Source organism: Salminus brasiliensis, chromosome 6, assembly GCF_030463535.1.
Source record: "Salminus brasiliensis chromosome 6, fSalBra1.hap2, whole genome shotgun sequence".
Taxonomy (NCBI): Eukaryota; Metazoa; Chordata; class Actinopteri; order Characiformes; family Bryconidae; genus Salminus; species Salminus brasiliensis.
In genome coordinates, this window is record NC_132883.1 from 46,288,187 (window position 1) to 46,308,512 (window position 20,326).

Genomic DNA, 20,326 nt, shown 5'->3' on the forward strand with positions numbered 1-20,326 from the left:
ACACCCCTTATCTCCATATTTTGCACATGCATACACACAGGCCAAAAAAAAAAATCTACCCAGAACTGGCCAGGGACAACTCATCCAATATTTTGCACAGTCCAGGTTTCCAAAAATCCTGTGTTCCTTACGAGCTTTTACATGGTCTTCTCTGTTATCCTGATCCTATCTATGTTACGGTGTGGTGTGGGGTTTGGACTCAAGTGCAGTTAAAGTTTGTTTTATTATGATCAAATGGAACTACTCCTCTTGTGGTGTTATAAACACTGATCTTAAGCAACACAGAAAACAAACAAAGGAAAAACCAGGAGTGATGTTTACTCAAACTAAAGACAGCAACTCTTTTGCTTTTCTCTTTTCTGTTCACAACTTAAACCCACTGTTACCGTTCGCCCCTCTACAAAGGTGCGACAGGAAAGTGTGTTTGGCTGGGTGTATTTATACCGTGCCACACAGGTGGGTCTGGTCAGCATTGATTACCGCTGGGAATTCTGGGGCTTGGAGTTCTTTGCTCCAACCCCACCTGCTTTCCTACTTTGCTGGCCAGGCCCCCTGCTGGTGGCAGGCGGTACATACTGCCTGCTCACAATCTAGGCTTCGTGTTTTGTTTCCCCCTTTCGTTATTCACCCAAGCTCGGCTTGCAGTTTTGTTTTGTATTTTCTCCCCATTTCTTCTGAGCTCTGCTTTACTTGCTTGTTAAACATAAAAAAATCTTTTGAGGAAAATAATAAAAATAATTAAAAGCAGATTCCAACAGAAACAATGAAATCAAGGTAAAGTAATAAACAATTATTATGCATTTTATTTCTAGAAAAAATTGATACAATGGCTTCACACACCTCTCAATTGCTAAATAAAGAGCTGTTCATTTTGCTTGTAAAATTAAACATTGTACAAAAATGAGTCAGTCCAGACATAATCATTATCAGTCCCCACAGTAACCAGTGTGTTTGTGGAATAAAAAGTATAAAATATGCCGTACTGTGTTTTCAGTAGAAAGTTAGAAAAGGTGGGGAGGGTCATCCTGTGCACAGACAGCCATGGTTTGTGGTCCACGATAATACTGAACATGGCTGGAAGCATTTTTTATTTTTCAAGTTCTTGTTGTGACTGTGTAGGAACCAATCCGTTTATCTGGTTTCCCTCAACCGATGAGTGGAAGGAGAGCAGAAAGTGTTCCTCTTAGCAGTGCTGAGCTGAGGTCAGTACGGGTATGTGGAGACGGAGATGTAAATGATGAATATACTCTGGTACGTGATGCGGCCATGCTCAGACAGTGTGGTTGCTTGTACCCGCAGCCTGACCAGGCCTGGCTGGTCTAAAGAACGCTTGGTGAAGATAATGCCCCTTCCAGTCTCATCTTTAATTCCAAACAGCTGGCCTTTAATCTCACCATCTTGTTCCAGGATGACGAAGGACGTACGCTCCTGCAGAACACCAGCCTCAGAAAATGCTGACAGACGGATCACATTGTGCTGGGCTGGGATTTTCAGTGGAAGAGTCAGTAGCTTGTACTGTAGCAGGAGGGGCGAGGCTCCAGCAGCACAGTTCGGAAAGCAGGGTCTATAACAGGTCCTGTATACAACGTGACAGCTAGTCAGTTTTTTTATTATAAAGACACACAATTTAAAAAAGAATCCTTCTTTCAGTATTTTCCAGAGGTTAAAACATTTTAAAGATTAGGTCCAGACACAGCCCATGTGACAAAAACCTTGTTGAAAAAGGCAACAAGGTGGCCGGGTGGTACAGATAACCGTGTATTTAGTGTAGATCTGAATACAGTACGGTTATATCATTCCAGTATTTTTACTTGTATTAATGTATTACCCACAGTCACTCAATGGGTTCTAGATAAGATAAAATAATAAAATAAATTCACCAGCATTTCCTTCTACAGCAATCCTTAATTATGCTTATCAGTAATAGCAGATCTATTAACATGCCACTGTTTACTTTTTATTTACTACTTCATTTAGTTAAGAGCTGAACTGCTGATTCAGGGAAAAAGTATGATTTACCCTGGGCTTCCTCCTGTCTGGTAGCTGTTAGGGCAGGGTGTGTCCACACACTGGTAACCCCCCCGTGTGTTAAAGCACATTTGGTTCGGTCCACACTGTACTTCTTGTGCAGCACATTCATCAATATCTGAAAGAATTGAAAGAATCATTTTTCAGTGGTCAGGTTTAACTTTACTACAAATCCTGCATTCCTTCACTCAACGTATTCCCTAATCTCAGAGATCATATTTATACATTTTACAGAAAATCTCAGTAAAATACTGCGTGAATCTTACAATAGTGTCACTATCAAGTTTATCACTTAACACTGCACTGGTCCTGACACCAGGTCTGTGTTGGGGTTCAGAAACACCTGCATTCTTCAGTTACGAAAATGAAGAAGTTCACCTTGACATGTTCGTCTGTTGGGTAAGAGTTGGTATCCTGGAGGGCACAAACACTGGAAACTTCCTGCTGTGTTTCTACACTCATGCTGGCATGGCTTTCTGAACACACACTCATCAATATCTGTGTGGAGGAAGAAAATGGTTGTGGAGTTAAAATGGTCTGCATTAGACCCATTAGATGATCAGTGATTTCTCCGGCGATGAACAGCTGAATTCAGTAGACTCTAAAAGTCTCTTGATTATCTTCTGAATGTTTAGATGTTGCTACAGCACTGATATGGTGTTGTTATGCTACTGAGAGTCTGATGAGTATTTCATCCGGGAAGGACAACTCCAAATACAATATCATATTTGTAAACATCAGTTGAAAAACAGGGTTTCTGATGGTTCCTCCTCAGTGTTTGCCTTCAGGGAGCAGAAGCACACCTGTTCTGAAGGGTGCACTGATTGCAGAGCTGCTGGAGATAAGATGCACATCAGCAATCAAAAACATCACCTTTGTGGCACTAATATCTGACCAGTGAACTGTGTGAACCTAAATCAGAAAAACCCAAACCCTGGTCAGAACTTTAGAGAACTCTGTGTGAATACAGCCCAAAGTGTGATAGGGCTACTCACCCACACAGGTGCCATCCTTATTGGTGAAGCCTGGGGAACATCCATGCCTGGGGCTGCGGGAGGGTCCTTGATGCTCGGCCTGAAACATTGTCAGGATTGGTCGACCCAGATTGGACACCAACTGCGGTTGCAGTCTGGCCCGGAACCTGGTGCTGTTGGAGAGAACACGCCCTCTTTCCAGCCCTGCGCAGGAACGCCCATCACCTAGCAATGCGGTGCCTGGTGGACAAACGCAGCGGAAACTGCCCGGCACGTTCCGGCACTGATAGGCACAGGGATTCGGTGTCTGGACACATTCATCAATGTCTGCCCAGCAGAAAGGAAGTCTGATTAGAGCCTAATGAACAGATGTTACATGGTGATGTTCAGAGTTTTATAACATGCTTCATGTGTTAGTTTTCATTAAAGGATAAAGGATAAAGGATAAAGGTGCACGTATTCGTCACTGTACAGTGTGGACTGTACAGCGAAATGTGTCCTCCGCATTTAACCCATCTGGTAGTGAACACACACTCACACACACACACGTGTTAGGGGCAGTGAGTACACACACACACCCAGAGCGGTGGGCAGCCAACTCCAGCGCCCGGGGAGCAGAGAGGGTAAAGGGCCTTGCTCAAGGGCCCAACAGTGGCAGCTTGCCGAGCCCGGGAATCGAACCCACAACCCTGTTATCGATATCCCGGCGCTCTAACCGCTGAGCCACCACTGCCCCTTCAACGACTCAGGTTAAGGTTTAAGAAATCCGCAATTCCTCAGTCACTCCTGCTACGTCATAAAGGAAGCGGTCTGTCAGGGCATAACCATCTGCAGCACTATAGTTGCACACAATTTCATCATTAATTATTTAAAAATAAATAACAATAATAACACATTTTAGCTAGGACTCTCAAGGCCACCATGCACAAAATAATAAAATCTAAATAAAATGTAGAATAAGAGAATAAACAGAATAAAACCATTTTATTATTAATAATTTGTTTAATAAGATAAGCTGGTTCTGATTTTGGCCCAAAACATTACTCAACCACCTCCATGCTGATGTTGCAGCCTTGTTGGGACATGGGTGGCCATCCACCAACCATCCACTACTTCATCCTTCAAGGCTTGCACGACACTCACAGTAAACAAGATAAGTTGAACATTAATCTTCATGTATGTCTGGGCACACTGCCACAGTAACCCACACTAACCCTAACCCTTGTGACCACTGGTTAGGGGTGACCGAATAGTAGGTTTATGTGTGACTGCAATCCTCTGAAGGATCCTACAACTTGAGGTTCGCAGGACTCCAGAGGCACCAGCAGCTTCAAATACCTGTTTGCTGCTTTTGCATTTTAGCAGCTGCTCTCTTAATCCGATGAATCTGTCTGTCAGAAGCATTGCTCATTACTCCTTTATAAAAACTGCCTGTGCTCTGAATCAGCCACAACTCTCTTCACAGTATGATGATCATGCTCAAATATCTAATGTTTTCATACCTTGTTCAGGGCACTGCACAAGTATTTGATGCTTTTCGGCAGCAGAGAGCCCCTTTTTTTCTCTTATTGCTGGAAACGTGTGGCTTGACTAATAATGTGAAAAGATTGCCTTTAATTTGGCTCATCTGGCAAACTAATTATCACAAGTGATCCAAAGAGCCCTGAGACACAAAACTATGAATTTCATTAAAAAAACTAAAAATGTTCAAAATCTCCAATTCCAATTTGCATAATAATTTAGAATGTAGTGTTTGGGTTATCTGCTGTGGTCTAGTTGGCCCTACACCCTGACCATACACACAGCCCACTGGGACAAAACTGGACCAATAAATAATAAATGAATATGTTACCTGCACATGGGCGACCAACACCCTGTGAGCGGTAGCCCCTGGGACACACACAGGCGTATCCGCCGACAGTGTTCTGGCAGATCTGACTGTAGCGACACATGTGACTTCCGTCCTGACACTCATCCACATCTACAACCCACCAGCAAGAGGATTTAATTCCAGACAGATTTAATACAAGAAAAACACCCTGAAAGGACAGATTACACACACTCCTCACCTACACACACCCCACCATCCGCCTGGGTGAGGCCTATAGGACAGCTGTCAAAGCACTGATATCCTCCCTCTGTGTTTCTGCACTGCTGGTGAGCTGGACACACACTCTGCTGACATTCATTTATGTCTGATCGGACAAACACACACACAGCACATATCTATTATACTGTATATCAGATTATAAACTCAATGACAGCTGTTCAGACAGAAGAAATGAAAATCATCTAAAGCTAAGAGGAACATTAGGGGTCAGTTTACCAGACATTAAGTCTAGTCATGGACTATATTTTATTTTTATATATATATTTTCAATAGATTATCTCCATTCACAATGCTGTGTGGTCCAGGACTAGTCTTAATTCCTTTCTGGGATAATGACCCTATGTTTAGTTACAGTAAGTGATTTCACTGTGAATATAAACAGATACAGTAGAACAGTACAGTTTTACCTAGTCTTAGTCTCACTGGTGATAATTATTCAACTCTGCTTTCTGGAATTGACCTTTGCTTGGTTTTTGACCATGGCTTTGTATTACAGCCCTTACAGTAAAGCCTTTTTCATTTTATGTCCGCAAGCATCTGACTTTGTGTGGCACGTTACACAATCCTTCTGACTACACTGAGACTTTATCAGTGTTGCTCCACTTCAGAAACTTTGTCTGCTCAGTGGATGGAGCGTGTTTAAATCATGCTGGATCTGAGTCACATGATGAAGAGACGGTTCTACTGTATACCAAATTCACCACACAGCCATGATGCCATGCCTACTACTGCTCCGAACCTTTAGAATAAACAGACATGTTGGAGTGTTTTTCCCACGGTGGTTTAAATGCCCCCTAGTAAAGACCCCCCTCCTTTCCAGGTAAAGACCCCTAAAGAAATTTACTGACCGAGGCAGCGATGTCCCACCAGCTGATAGCCGTGGTGGCAGGAGCAGCGGAAGGAGCCAAGCATGTTGAAGCACAGATGATGGCAGGGAGACACTGAGGACTCATGGCACTCATTCACATCTAATAAGAAAAAACATTCAATCTAAAAATCAATAAAATCATTAAGTTTGGTTCACAGACATATCTTCTTCAGGACTCATTATGAATGAAGGCGGAAAGATCTCCCTTGCCTTCACAGCTGCTGCCCACCGGGCTGGGTTTGAACCCAGGTCCGCACTGTGCCTGGCAGCGATACCGACCCACTGTGTTTACACACTGCTGGTTTGAATGGCACATGTGAGATCCCTGTTCACACTCATCTATATCTGAAAAACACAAAGAAAAAAACCTTTAAAATATAAACACATTAGCCCAATGAGGCACACAGCTTCTCTAGTCTACAGTATTGCCATTACCATTCCTGTTCATTTCTGAGCATGCGTGTCTGCATATGTGTGTGTAAATATGATTGTGCTTGAATGCATGTGTGTGTTAGATGTCAACATTGTGGAGTTGAGCTTCTTGGCCTTGTGAAAGTGTTTGTGTGAGTGTCCTATTGTACGATCACTTACTCTGCCCATAGCCATACCTTGTGTGTGTATTCCTGATTTCATGTGTGTGTGTTTCTGTAGGAGGGTTGTGTGCACTTAAGCCTAATGCAAGTAGTGCTTGCGTGAGCCTGTGTGCATATATAGGTCCATATGTAAACTCTACCCTGACAGTGTATGTTATGCATATAATTGACTATATAACTTTTTCAATGGCTATTTATATATTTTTTCAAGTGATTATATTGGTAATGTATATTAGTCATAAGGGAAAAGAATTCTGTCTCGATGTCATACGGTGTAGGAGATATGGACCTCGAAAGTTGGTGCTTTGGCGTTATAGTGCCACCATCAGGACAATTGGGCATCATCACAAGACTTAAGTACCTCAAACTTTTTTTTCTAGTAAAGAAAACTTTGTTCAAACGAAACAGTTTTTTTTACACTTGGATCTTCTGTTTAATGTGTTTGTGTTTGTAGTGTTCTATTTTGGCGGAGTGTAAGCAGACCCTGGCAGGTGTTGGAGTGGGTGGAAACGCTGAAGCCAGAGGGGCAAGTGCAGATGAAGCCTCCCATGATGTTTGTGCAGGAGTGAGAGCAGCCAGAGTCCGCAGCACACTCGTCCTCATCTGCCAAATCCGCAAACAGCAAACCACTTCATTAAATCCCCTCGAATGAATGTTTTACAGAAGAATTTCTACAGAATCCCAACATGACTACAAATATCATTTGCTTCATTTTTTAACTGCATTACGCTTCTTTTCATCAAAGTATTTACTTTTAAATCAGGTGAAGAATATAGGGACTACAACCATTTTAATTCATGGTCACCCATTTAGTCAGTTGGCTGCTCAGCTGTTTTACAGCCAGGTGAGTTGTTTCCTTTTATCTCACAGGTAAGCAAGCAAATGTTTTGGAATCTCAGGAGCAGCTCAATTTTCACTGTGATGCACTTTATCTATAACTGAGTTTGCTGCACCGCAGTCTTACCTTTTCTTTGTAGTTCCAACCCTCAAGCACAAAAATGTAAGGCATTTCAGTTCTCTGATTTCTGGTTAAATAAACATCCTACCGGCACAATACGAGGCTTTATCCAAGACAAATCCTTTAGGGCAGGTCTCTCCATCCTCGTCTAAACAGCCAGAGAAGAACAGAAGCTTTTACAAAAACAGTAAACAGCAACACTGGAGAACCCTGAATTTCCTAGCGGTCTCTCTGACCTGGTGCAATCAGTGAAGCCATCATCTGGAAGTGGAGGCTAAGGCTAAAGGCACTGTACATCCCACTGATGCCTGTCAGTCTGAGGAGCTGCAGCAGGGGCCCTTGGCGCACCACAGGGCCTTCGTACAGCAGTGTGTGATTACAGCGCAGTGTCACCAGGCCACTGTCTTGCAGGTGGTTTTGGGAGGACCAGGCATATAACTGGCCGGAGCCTGTCTGCACATAGGATTCATCAAAGTCCTACAGAAGATATGGGCAAGATGGAAAACATGTACACTTGTAAAACAGAAATTCTTCATATTTCAGACAACAAACAGGAACTGAATTCTACTTTAAACAAACCTGTAGACTGAGCTGAGAGGATGATGACAGTGATGGTGGAATAAAACCATTAATGACCATGTCCACCAGCAGGACACCCTCAGCATCCACACCTCTAGCGACATGAGTCAACTTCAGGATCTCTCCTTCAAGATTTAAGAACGTTTCATTGTCATGTGTTCAGATTTCAGGACTGACATACAAAGAATTTCAAATTTCTCACCTGTCTCAAACTCCAGCTGAGACTCCTGTCTGAAATGCCCCTGGCTGACAGACAAGCCGTTGTGTGTTTCTGCTGTCTGGTACACGATAGTCCAGTAGATGGGAGCAAAAACAGATACCAGAATTCGCATCAAAGGGCCTGAAACACAAGGACGGTTGCTTCTTAGAATACCAATTTAACAAGGTTCTGAAAGGCAAACATAGCAACATTGTCATCCTGGGGCCCCAAATGACATCACTGATGATGATCCCTAGAAAGATGCTAACGACAGAAGCAGCTAAAAAAAAAAAACACAGAATGGGGTGGTTGGGTTTGGTAGTTTCTGTGAAAACGAGACCACATCAAGCCATGTGTGTGGAGTGGAGCAGCATACAAATGTTGGCTCGGTCATCAGGTGGTTGCACGTTCGGGCCCCAGTCATGCCACAGCCACCTGACCAGTGTCAGAGCGCACCAAGCATGTTGAGCATTAGTGGTGTTGTGTTAGCAGCAGTTTGAGAAGATGTGGTGGAGCTCTGCTAGCCTTCACCCTCCCAGCACTGAGAACTAGAATCATGTGTGAACTAGATAGTGTGGTGACTGGAAATGAGAAACCTGGTGGAAAAAAGTGGGGAAAAAAAACACATCTCCAAGGCAGCCCGAGAAAAGTGGAGAACAACACGTTCAAGGTTTAGTGTTAGGACTGAAGATGCTTCCAGATGAGGAGAGATAATTCATAGGAGGTTTTGAACAGGACACAGCTTAATCTCAGCAGGGTTGCCCGAATGAAGGTGTCTAATGGTAAAGAGGACCTCAGGATACCTCATGTTACATTACTGACGATGCTCTAGCATCTTGATAGCTGTTTAATATTTTTTTTATTTATCAAGATGCTGAGTTGAAGAACATGACCTTGCTCAGTTTTAATAAAGAACATTCACTACTCTCCTTTACTTTACGTTCCTTCTATTCTTACAACAATACCTGAGACAGGTAACAGAGACTTCGAGCAGAAAGGTTAATTTTTTTAATATCGGTCACGTACCCACACTGGGTGGGATATTGTCCACATGGGCTTCCAGGGTGCTGGAACGCTGCTCTGAGTTCTCTGTGATGTTTGCCTCAAGGAATGCCACTCCAAACTCCTGATCATTCACTATGCCTATGAGACTCCCACGAGCCCTCCTGGGAGTCTCTCCTACAACACAGAGAGAGAGAGAGAGCTTAGTGTGAGTGTTCTTCTCCAAGACTACAATCTATTCAGTGTTCTTTCTTTGAATATAAATGTAGGACTACTAGCAGTAGGACTACTGACAATTCTTCTCATTCTTATAAAGATGAGTTAAACAACCTGAACACAGCGGTGCCTGGCATTTCCTGAAGTCCACATTTGGACCCTCACATGGTGTGCCTCCATTGGTTGGTGCTGGGTTGTCGCATACTCTGATTCGTTGCTGGATGCCCTGCCCACAGGTGACACTGCATGGTCTCCACTCCTCCCAGTTTGAGAAGCCTCCTGGAACTGCAGCACAGAGCAGTCAGTTAAGATTTGAGGAACTAATATGAAGTAGAACATGAAGTAATAATATTGGTCTCTTCTCACTTTGTACTTTCAGAGAGATGGTCCTCTCCCCTACCCCAGCCTCACTTTCAGCCACACAGCGATACTCCCCTGAATCCCCACTCTGGTGAGAAACACAAATCAACAACATTTTGAATATTTTTATACAGGACATCAACAGCCTTGTAGGAACCGTGTAGGTATTTATAAACACAGTTCTGATGTTAAATGTCCAGTTTACTTTTTTGTTCAGTTTTGGGTCCTGCGACAGCAGTTCATACACAGGAGTGAACAAAAGGACTAGAGTAGATCCTGAAGATAGTGTCAGTGTAGTAAAGCAACTTCACACTAAACTGAAAGATCAGAATAAAGCACAGGTGATCCCAACGGCCCATCTAAAGCTGTCCGGATACAGAAACCTTAAGATGACCAGACAAAGAAATAACTTGGGTGTAGAGGGTTATTGTAGGGCTGGAACTGGATCAGCTGTCTTTGTTGGAATGGAACCTCAGCACTCTTGAGTAATGATGAAACTGAATTACATTTAAAAACAGCTGTGATTCATACATTAATTTCCACCAATTTACCCACACCTGCACCTGACCTTCAGGACAGGTTAGTGTTAGTTAGTGTGTCTCTTTAAATCCAGCAAGTACTTGTCCAGCAAGTACTAGTCACTGCTACTGTGACTACCCCAAGTACCCCAAAATCACCCCATGTTTTCATTGTTACCATGGCACTGTATATAGCCAGAGAGCCATTGTGAAGGGGATGGAGCCGCTCAGAGTCCAGCAGGGGGCGATCATCTTTGTGCCACTGTAGCACTGGAGCTGGGTTTCCTCTAAAAGGACAATCTAGTATGGCCAGCCCACCTCTGGACACAGTCTGAGACATATAGGCTTCACCTTTTAGTACTGGGGGCTCTGAGAGAGAGAGAGAGAGAGAGAGGGAGAGGTTATGAGGTTATTGTATTAGAAGATTTTAACACTGTTCTCCCTAATTGACTGTGTGTGAATGACTTACCTGTAATACGGACGAGCGACAGAGCTTTTACTGTGCCCACAGCGTTCTCCGCAGTGCACACATAGGTTCCGGCATCACTAACTGTCACGTTTTCAATCACCAAAGAACTTCTGCCTGATTCATCCACACTGGAACCTTCCACAAACATCACAGAGTGTGAGAACCACAATTCACCAGTTTGTGTGTTTATCAAAACCAAACAGAGCAGAGCAGACCCGAACAGAACAGAGTGGAACCACTTTAACTGGTAATCTGTAGTTTGTAATAACACATTTCTGACTTCATTAGATCTCAGATATGGTCTTATGCAAAAGTTTGGACACCAGATTGGGTCTAACCTTAACCCTAATCTCTACCTGGGTAGGGGTGACTGTTGACTGTCCATGTTATGGAAAGAGGTGGGGTTCCCTGGGCATGGCAGGACAAGGTGAGACTCTGACCCACATTTAAGGTCATGTCTCCTGGTAACTCCTTGAAGGCCGGCCTTATGTTCACAGACAGGTGGACGCTGTGGTGAGCAGAGCCTGCAGTGTTGGTGGCTACACAAGTGAACACACCAGCATCTCCAGGCTGAGACAGAGTAAAGATCAGACAATGACTTTTTTTGTACCTTCATTCAGGAAAAATCACTGTGTGTGTACTGACCTCTGCCCTCTCTATGATTAGTTCTCCTGAGCGGAGCACTGTGAATTTGCCTGGCAAGTTCAGCACAGCCGCACCATCCTTCTCCCAGCGCACCCTTGGCTCTGGCAGACCCTGAGCAGTACATGGGAGCAGTGCCTGGAAACCCTGGATTACTGACACCTCAGACTGACCATCAGGAATCATGGGTGGAACTTGAAGGAAAAGAAAAAAAACAACACTTTATTACTGTAGAAAAACACAACAGCAAATAAATCTGATCTTTGATAGAAAGTGTGTGTTGCTCAAATAGTCCGTCTTCAGTGAGGCACAGTGCTGGGAGTGCAGCTCACCCTGAATGAAGAGGCGGAGGTCTTGGCTGGCTCTGCCCGCGGCATTCTTGGCCGAGCAGGTGTAGAGGCCGGAGTCGCTGCGCTGCGTGGCTGGTATGTGTAAGGTTCCATTGGAGAAGATTTGCACGTGGGACCCTTCTACCACAGGCCGGCGCTCCCTGTGCCACATCACCTCAGGTCTAGGCTGGCCGTCTGCGTCACACTCCAGATTGATCGGCTGGCCAAGCACAGCGGTGTACTCCTGCCGCGGCACAGACAGCACCGGCGGCACTGTCATGCAATCCCACACAACATTCATTCACATCAGAACACTTTCTCAGCCTTATGATTACCATTACAGCCAGGGTTTATCCCACTCTAGGACATATAAGCACCTTGAAGAATGAGACGTGTCCTGCCAACAGCTGTACCCGCTGCATTTTGTGCCAAGCAATGATATGTGCCACCATCCCCCAGAGTGACCCGAGAGAATTTCAGAGCTCCAGTGGACAGCACTGCTAGTCTGCTACCTGAAAAGGAATTTGAACTCTTTGACTGTTTCACAGCAGAGACACAGAAAATGTTCTCAGCATCTCTGCTTACTTTCATAGTGTTTTAGCATATGTTCACACCTGTTGCTATGGGAACACCCTCTCTTTGCCAGGTAACAGTGGGCCTGGGGAAGCCATGGACTTCACAGGGCAGAAGAGCTCCCTGATGAAGCACTACCTCAACCTCATCAGCCATTGGCCTGATCTCAGGAGGTTCTGAGGAAAGGAACACAAATATCAAAATCTGTGATCTTCAAATATCTGAAGATCTGTCTAAACTGTCTGAAATGAATGTGTGGAGCCTTACCCTGTACAGAGAGGGTGACGTGTTTGTGGGCAGCTCCTGCTGGGTTGCGGGCAGTGCAGGTATATCTCCCAGCATGGTTGGGGCTAGTGGACAAAATCTCCAGCACACCTACGTTATAGAGACACTGTCTCTTACCAACACAGCAGCAGTGATGAAGAAAAAGGGTCCACACTGAGAGAATGCAGGACATTACGAAAGGCTAGTATGAGTTTTTCTGTACCTGTGGGCAGGATCTTGTAACTGCCTCCTCGATTGCCCAGCTGTGCTCCACTTTTGGTCCAGCTGATGATAGGCTCTGGTTTTCCCATGGCATGACAAGGCAACACCACGGGCGACATTTTAACAGCTGTAACACTGCTGACATCATCTTCAATGGAAGGTGGGACTTTGGAAGAAACAACAACATGAACCGGAAATGAACCGGAACCATGAAATTCCTGCAATTCATGCAGCATCTCCAAAATAGGTCAATACATCTTTACACAAGTGGAGACTGCTGGTCAGTTAAAATAGAAAGGAGAAGAACTGTATTCCCATTCCCACATACAGAACTGCATTCACTCAGCTGGAACCATTAAACCCTAACCCTATATCACTCATTGCCAGCATTGCCATGAGGAAAATGCACTGGATGAATGAACATCTATCAATGTTGGGCTTTGTTAGCTCTTTTTGTCCTCTGTTTGAACATTGCACATAAGGATGTGTAGTGTTGTCTTGCATCGTGGTCCAGAAGGAACGTTATTAGGCTTCACTGTGTTCTTGTCTACAATTGGAACAACAACAAAAGCTTAGTTAAGGTGGAGACCTCAGTGATGATTGTCATTAATAGAAGAAACCACTCATGGACCATTAACTAATGAGATCTTAACTTTCGGAGACCTAGTGTCTCAAGGCAGTGTGCATTGCCATGGTAAAGTAAACAATGTATGCCAGTGATAGAGGGCTGTCAGTCATGTGCGTTGATTATAATATTAAGACCACACTCTCAGAGAGGTCTAAGGACTGCATTTTGGTGATCATATTTCTGCTTTGTGTTTCTATTTAAACCAATGTTTAAAAAAACAGTATATTAAAATGTTTTCCCAGAGGTTTTAAAGTCCTGTTTCATTCCTATTAACTGAAGAGCACATGCAAACGGCACAGTTAGGAGGCAGTATAGAGGCAGTCACAATCAGTCCATGCTGCAGCGTATGCAGGACAGATGGGTGTAGCACCAGCCGCTCTCACTACACCTTCCCTCAATGCATTAAGGCAACCGCCTAGACACGACTAGAATCGATGGATCAGCATAACAGAGTGGAACAGAAACATGCATTACATGCATTAGCCTAGCTCAGTCCAGATCAGGCAGCACAGAGCCTGACTTTGACAGTAATGATGTTCTAGCTTCTGTATCATTCTATTAATGGATCGTTAAGCCTTTGGGTTTTTCACCTTGCAGGATGACCTCTATAACTCTTCTTTCCTCTCCAACATCATTGGTCACTGTACACTCAAAATAACCCTCATCCTTGTGAGATGGAGAGATGATGATCAGAGACCCTGAGGACATTAACCTTTATGAAGGAAAACAAAACAGATGAAATCCTGTAAACGTCTCAGACCACCAATACAATTTCCAGTATATAATTTTAATTATAATGCTGATTATTTATATATTTGTCAAATTATATTATTTGAGTTTTAGAGTCATAATTTGAGCCAAGTTACTCTTTGAAATGCAGAGTTAAATAAAAAGGTGCAGGTGCAGCAAGGTTTACCTGTAAGCTCCAGACTGTGTACTGAGAGGTTCTCCATTTCTCTTCCAGTTTACCTGTGGGACAGGTATACCCGTGCTCTCACAATTTAAAACTGCTCTCAGACCTGTAGTCAGGGTTACGTTAAAAGGGCCCGGGCTGATTGTGGGTCCAACTGTGGGATCAGAGGAAGTGTATTTACCTTCAGATTTCAGAACAGATTTCAGAAGATTCCAGGTTCATTCACAGCAGCAAAAAACTGAAAATAAAAAAGTACTCTAATATAGAGGTTCTTATTCTTATTCCAGCGAGCGCCTGAGTCAGAGAGGCTGCTCTGCTCACTCTTAATGTCACTGAGTCTTCCGGTGATGACTACATAGACTAAACTAAACAATGCTCAGAGTCTAGTTTACAGGTCAGTCTGGCATCAGTGGCAGACGGATCAGTAAGTGAGGAGTAAATGAAGCCCAAAGAGTGTGAGGTACCGTAGACTCTGAGCTCCAAACTGCGCTGAGCTGAGCCTGCTGGATTGGAGACGCTGCAGTAATAATGGCCGGCATCAACCAGCTGTACTGACACAATCTGCAATGACCCGTCTGGCAGCCGGCTGAACCTGTGTTGGGAAAGATGCAGATCCCATTTCAAAGCTTTTCTACTTTCAAATTCTAAAGATTCTTCTAAAAATAAACCCACCTGCCACTGCCGAGCGGAACCGGCCCACCATCCTTCCTCCACAGCACTGCAGCAGGGCTTTCTCCTTCCACCACACATGGCAGCACTGCATTCTGACTGACCTGCACAGTGACCAGTGAGCTGCCCAGTCGGATGACCGGAGGCACTACGGGAGAAACATTGGGTTGGAATGAAACAATTTCAGCACTGTTGGTCACTTTCACGTTATTCCATAAGCAGTCACTCACAGAGAATCTCCACAGCAAACTGAAGACTGGAGCTGCCAGCAATGTTGGACACCACACAGCTGTACTGGCCACTGTCCTGCAGTCTGACATCCTCAATCTCCAGATACTGACCACCTGCAATGCTCTCAACGCGACCTCCATACTGAAAAAGAATGGGAGCAACAGAGTGAGAAAGAGTGTGAGAGAGAGAGAGAAAATGAGAGGGAGAGAGACAAAGAGAGAGAGTAGGGAAGATGTACCTGCAGTTTAACGTCATCCTTGTACCACTGAATTTCTGCAGAGGGGTCACCATCGGTCTGGCATTGCAGAGTCACCTGACCTCTAATCGGTACAGACACAGTTCTGAGGTCACCTGAGCCGAACAGTGTGGGCGGAACTGAAAGAAGAGAAGCTGTGAAGTTAAAAACAAGACCAAAACAAGGGTCAGGAAACAGGAAATGACCCCTCAAACACACACTTACGCTGCACCCGCACCCAATGACTTCGGCCATCTTCACCAGCTGGGCTACTGGCCAAACAGGTGTACAAACCTTCATCCTCTACCTGTGAGACACACAAACATACACACACACACACACACACACACACAGAAACACAATGTAGAAAGCTGCAGATGTTTGTCAGCTCAGACATCCCGGTGTTTCTGAGGGTACGAACCTGAACGCTGCTGATTTTGAGAAGCTGACCATTTTGCTGCACTACAGCAGAACTGTCCTCCAGAGGGCGTCCGTCTTTTAGCCAGCTCAGAGTTGGAGGAGGAACACCTTCAGCAGTGCACTCCAGCTCCACAACACCGCCTACTGCCACCAGCCTCTGCTCTGTCCCAGAGGGGCCAGACAGCTTAGGGGGCTCTGGGGAACAAAATGTTCTATAAATGATTAAATTAATAAAGCAGGAGAAGAGGAGAGGAGGAGTTGTGGTGGAACAGCACAGCTGCGATGAAACAGACAGAAGCCGAAGGCAAATTATAGTTCCTTTACAAGCAGCTTTCTGCTCCATCACAGAAACTCCACCCACTACACGACCTTCTCCAGCTCCTCACACACACCAGCTCATTAACCTCTGTTTCCCGCTGACAGTTTTCTTCTCCGTTTGTTGTTGTTTATTGTTGGTTTAATTCATTACTGTTTTCTTTTGATCCAGGCATTCTTGTTACTTCTCGGTGTAACAATGTTTAGCAGTGTGACACATAATAACAGCACAGTCAGAACTGCTCTCAACCAATCAGCTTGCATGGCTGGAACGAACTGTTGTATAAATATAAAAATATGATGTATTATGTACATATACATTTCTAAATCAGGATGTGAAGATCACCAACTACAGACTCCATTGGTTTTCTCCAGGTCATAATAAGCGTGGGTGCGGACGTGGCTACCTAACACCGTGAGGTTGAAGGTTTTGGTACTGCTGCCCGCTGGGTTGCTGGCCACACAGCTGTACAGGCCAGAGCTTGAGCGTTCCACAGCCGGCAGCTGGAATCGTGTTTCCTGCCCGTCGGGAAGCTGGTTGTGGCTAAAATGGAGCGGCTGGCCATCCTTCAACCAGGTCAAGGTGGGTGGGGGCAGACCATGGGCTTCACAGCTCAGAGTGACCACAGAGCCTAAAACTACACTGACCTGCTCAGTTGGCTCGGTACGGTCCACAGTGGGTGGGGCTGGGGATAAGGGGAACCAGTAATTCATGTTATTCATATAAATATTTATTAATAAAAATGAATATTTATATTTGTATTTGTGTGTGTGTGGGTGTGTGTGTGTGTGTGTGTGTGAGTGTGTGTATGTGTTAATACCTCGAACGTGAAGGTGAAACTGTCGATCTGCAGATCCGGCTCTGCTCTGAGCCACACACACATAAACCCCGGAGTCGGTCAGAGAGACGGGGGAAATTCTGCAGATACACACACATACACACACACACACACACACACACACAAACAACGACCCCAGTTTGTGAAATCATTCAATTTAAAACTGCAAACTGCTGTGTGCGACTAAGCTGAGTGTGGTGTGTGTGACTGAGCTGAGTGCAGTGTGTGTGAATGAGCTGAGTGTGGTGTGTGTGTTTCTGTGACTGAGCTGAGTGTGGTGTGTGTGACTGAGCTGAGTGCGGTGTGTGTGTTTCTGTGACTGAGCTGAGTGCGGTGTGTGTGACTGAGCTGAGTGCGGTGTGTGTGTTTCTGTGACTGAGCTGAGTGCGGTGTGTGTGTTTCTGTGACTGAGCTGAGTGCGGTGTGTGTGTTTCTGTGACTGAGCTGAGTGCGGTGTGTGTGACTGAGCTGAGTGCGGTGTGTGTGTTTCTGTGACTGAGCTGAGTGTGGTGTGTGTGACTGAGCTGAGTGTGGTGTGTGTGACTGAGCTGAGTGTGGTGTGTGTGACTGAGCTGAGTGTGGTGTGTGTGACTGAGCTGAGTGTGGTGTGTGTTTCTGTGACTGAGCTGAGTGTGGTGTGTGTTTCTGTGACTGAGCTGAGTGTGGTGTGTGTGACTGAGCTGAGTGTGGTGTGTGTTTCTGTGACTGAGCTGAGTGTGGTGTGTGTGTTTCTGTGACTGAGCTGAGTGCGGTGTGTGTGTTTCTGTGACTGAGCTGAGTGTGGTGTGTGTGTTTCTGTGACTGAGCTGAGTGTGGTGTGTGTGTTTCTGTGACTGAGCTGAGTGCGGTGTGTGTGACTGAGCTGAGTGCGGTGTGTGTGTTTCTGTGACTGAGCTGAGTGTGGTGTGTGTGTTTCTGTGACTGAGCTGAGTGCGGTGTGTGTGTTTCTGTGACTGAGCTGAGTGTGGTGTGTGTGTTTCTGTGACTGAGCTGAGTGCGGTGTGTGTGTTTCTGTGACTGAGCTGAGTGTGGTGTGTGACTGAGCTGAGTGTGGTGTGTGTGACTGAGCTGAGTGCGGTGTGTGTGTTTCTGTGACTGAGCTGAGTGTGGTGTGTGTGACTGAGCTGAGTGCGGTGTGTGTGTTTCTGTGACTGAGCTGAGTGTGGTGTGTGACTGAGCTGAGTGTGGTGTGTGTGACTGAGCTGAGTGCGTTGTGTGTGACTGAGCTGAGTGTGGTGTGTGTGTTTCTGTGACTGAGCTGAGTGTGGTGTGTGACTGAGCTGAGTGTGGTGTGTGTGACTGAGCTGAGTGCGGTGTGTGTGACTGAGCTGAGTGCGGTGTGTGTGTTTCTGTGACTGAGCTGAGTGCGGTGTGTGTGACTGAGCTGAGTGCGTTGTGTGTGACTGAGCTGAGTGTGGTGTGTGTGTTTCTGTGACTGAGCTGAGTGCGGTGTGTGTGACTGAGCTGAGTGCGGTGTGTGTGACTGAGCTGAGTGTGGTGTGTGTGTTTCTGTGACTGAGCTGAGTGCGGTGTGTGTGACTGAGCTGAGTGTGGTGTGTGTGTTTCTGTGACTGAGCTGAGTGCGGTGTGTGTGACTGAGCTGAGTGCGGTGTGTGTGACTGAGCTGAGTGTGGTGTGTGTGTTTCTGTGACTGAGCTGAGTGCGGTGTGTGTGACTGAGCTGAGTGCGGTGTGTGTGTTTCTGTGACTGAGCTGAGTGTGGTGTGTGTGACTGAGCTGAGTGCGGTGTGTGTGACTGAGCTGAGTGCGGTGTGTGTGTTTCTGTGACTGAGCTGAGTGTGGTGTGTGTGACTGAGCTGAGTGCGGTGTGTGTGACTGAGCTGAGTGTGGTGTGTGTGTTTCTGTGACTGAGCTGAGTGCGGTGTGTGTGACTGAGCTGAGTGCGGTGTGTGTGTTTCTGTGACTGAGCTGAGTGCGGTGTGTGTGACTGACCTGAGTGCGGTGTGTGTGACTGAGCTGAGTGTGGTGTGTGTGACTGAGCTGAGTGTGGTGTGTGTGACTGAGCTGAGTGCGGTGTGTGTTTCTGTGACTGAGCTGAGTGTGGTGTGTGTGACTGACCTGAGTGCGGTGTGTGTGGGAAGCAGGTGTATCCTGGTGGTCAGCAGTAGTGGTCGCCCGTCTCTGAACCAGCTGACCTGTGGGGATGGAGTTCCAGTGATCTCACATTCCAGAGTGACTGCACTGCCCTCTACTGGTTCAACGTGGACACTGCTGTCACCAAGTATTGAGGGTGGTTCTAACACACACACACACACACACACACACACACACACACACACACACACACACACACAAACACACACATACACATTACTGTCCATTCCCATATTAACCCCTTAAACAGCCTATGGTCCACCAGTGGGCCGATCATGTTATTAAAATTTTCTATTAGCAGAGAAGAGCCCCACCAGCCTACAGTTACTAACACTCCTCACTGTGTAAAGTGCCCTGCAGTGCCGTGTGTGTGTGTGTATGTGTGTGTGAGACTGAGCGACAGAGAGTGGAAGTGAGAGTTCAGCTTTAGCTAACCGAGGACAAATACAGTGAAGATCCGGCTGTCTTGTCCAGTAGGATTGACGGCCAGACAGGAGAACGTTCCGGAGTCTTCTGCTCGCAGGTCCTGGATGGTTAGCCGACTGCCGTCCGGAGAGATTCTGCAAAACAGTCATTTGCCCTCAAACTCAGTTGTGTAGGTCTATGGTTGTGTAGTTGTATAGTTGTGTACATGTGTGTTTGTGTAGTTGTGTTTGTGTGTAATTGTATGGTTGTGTAGGTATGTGGTTGTGTAAGTGTGTGGTCGTATAGGTGTGTGGTGGTGTAGTTGTAGTGGTTGTATAAGAGTGTGGTTGAGTAGATGTGTGGTGGTGTAGGTGTGTGGTTGGGATGGTGGTGTAGGTGTGTGGTGGTGTAGGTGTGTTAAACTAACTTGATGTGTGGGGAGTGGGTGGAGTCCAGTTCTGCCCCGTTCATGAGCCAGCGGAGTTGGGGGGAGGGGCGCCCCACTGCCACACACTCTAAACTCACACTTTCCCCCAAAACCCCCCCGACCTCAACAGGCTGGCCAGAACCCTGGATGGTGGGAGACACTGAGAGGCAACAATAGAAAAAGGTGGGAATGACGAGAAAAGACAGATGATCCACACACTCATTCT

At 45.7% G+C, this 20,326-nt stretch overlaps 1 protein-coding gene across 1 annotated transcript in view; it reads right to left on the minus strand.

Moving 5' to 3' along the window:
- Window positions 1–785: 785 nt before the first annotated feature.
- Window positions 786–20,326, minus strand: part of hmcn2 (hemicentin 2) — a 46,210-nt gene continuing 26,669 nt past the window's right edge. The window contains 38 exon segments of the mRNA XM_072682605.1: window positions 786–1,576; window positions 2,020–2,146; window positions 2,407–2,526; window positions 3,024–3,329; window positions 4,855–4,983; window positions 5,072–5,197; window positions 5,961–6,080; window positions 6,191–6,325; window positions 7,057–7,176; window positions 7,620–7,679; window positions 7,768–8,008; window positions 8,111–8,235; window positions 8,313–8,450; window positions 9,336–9,488; window positions 9,642–9,812; window positions 9,894–9,975; window positions 10,584–10,774; window positions 10,875–11,009; window positions 11,231–11,444; window positions 11,520–11,710; window positions 11,849–12,118; window positions 12,223–12,357; window positions 12,460–12,594; window positions 12,686–12,793; window positions 12,906–13,070; window positions 14,123–14,244; window positions 14,449–14,599; window positions 14,910–15,037; window positions 15,118–15,262; window positions 15,345–15,486; window positions 15,584–15,720; window positions 15,806–15,887; window positions 16,002–16,195; window positions 16,723–17,001; window positions 17,137–17,234; window positions 19,233–19,410; window positions 19,704–19,828; window positions 20,101–20,260. Coding sequence (XP_072538706.1) covers window positions 1,204–1,576; window positions 2,020–2,146; window positions 2,407–2,526; window positions 3,024–3,329; window positions 4,855–4,983; window positions 5,072–5,197; window positions 5,961–6,080; window positions 6,191–6,325; window positions 7,057–7,176; window positions 7,620–7,679; window positions 7,768–8,008; window positions 8,111–8,235; window positions 8,313–8,450; window positions 9,336–9,488; window positions 9,642–9,812; window positions 9,894–9,975; window positions 10,584–10,774; window positions 10,875–11,009; window positions 11,231–11,444; window positions 11,520–11,710; window positions 11,849–12,118; window positions 12,223–12,357; window positions 12,460–12,594; window positions 12,686–12,793; window positions 12,906–13,070; window positions 14,123–14,244; window positions 14,449–14,599; window positions 14,910–15,037; window positions 15,118–15,262; window positions 15,345–15,486; window positions 15,584–15,720; window positions 15,806–15,887; window positions 16,002–16,195; window positions 16,723–17,001; window positions 17,137–17,234; window positions 19,233–19,410; window positions 19,704–19,828; window positions 20,101–20,260 — 6,011 coding nt within the window. The 3' untranslated portion in view covers window positions 786–1,203.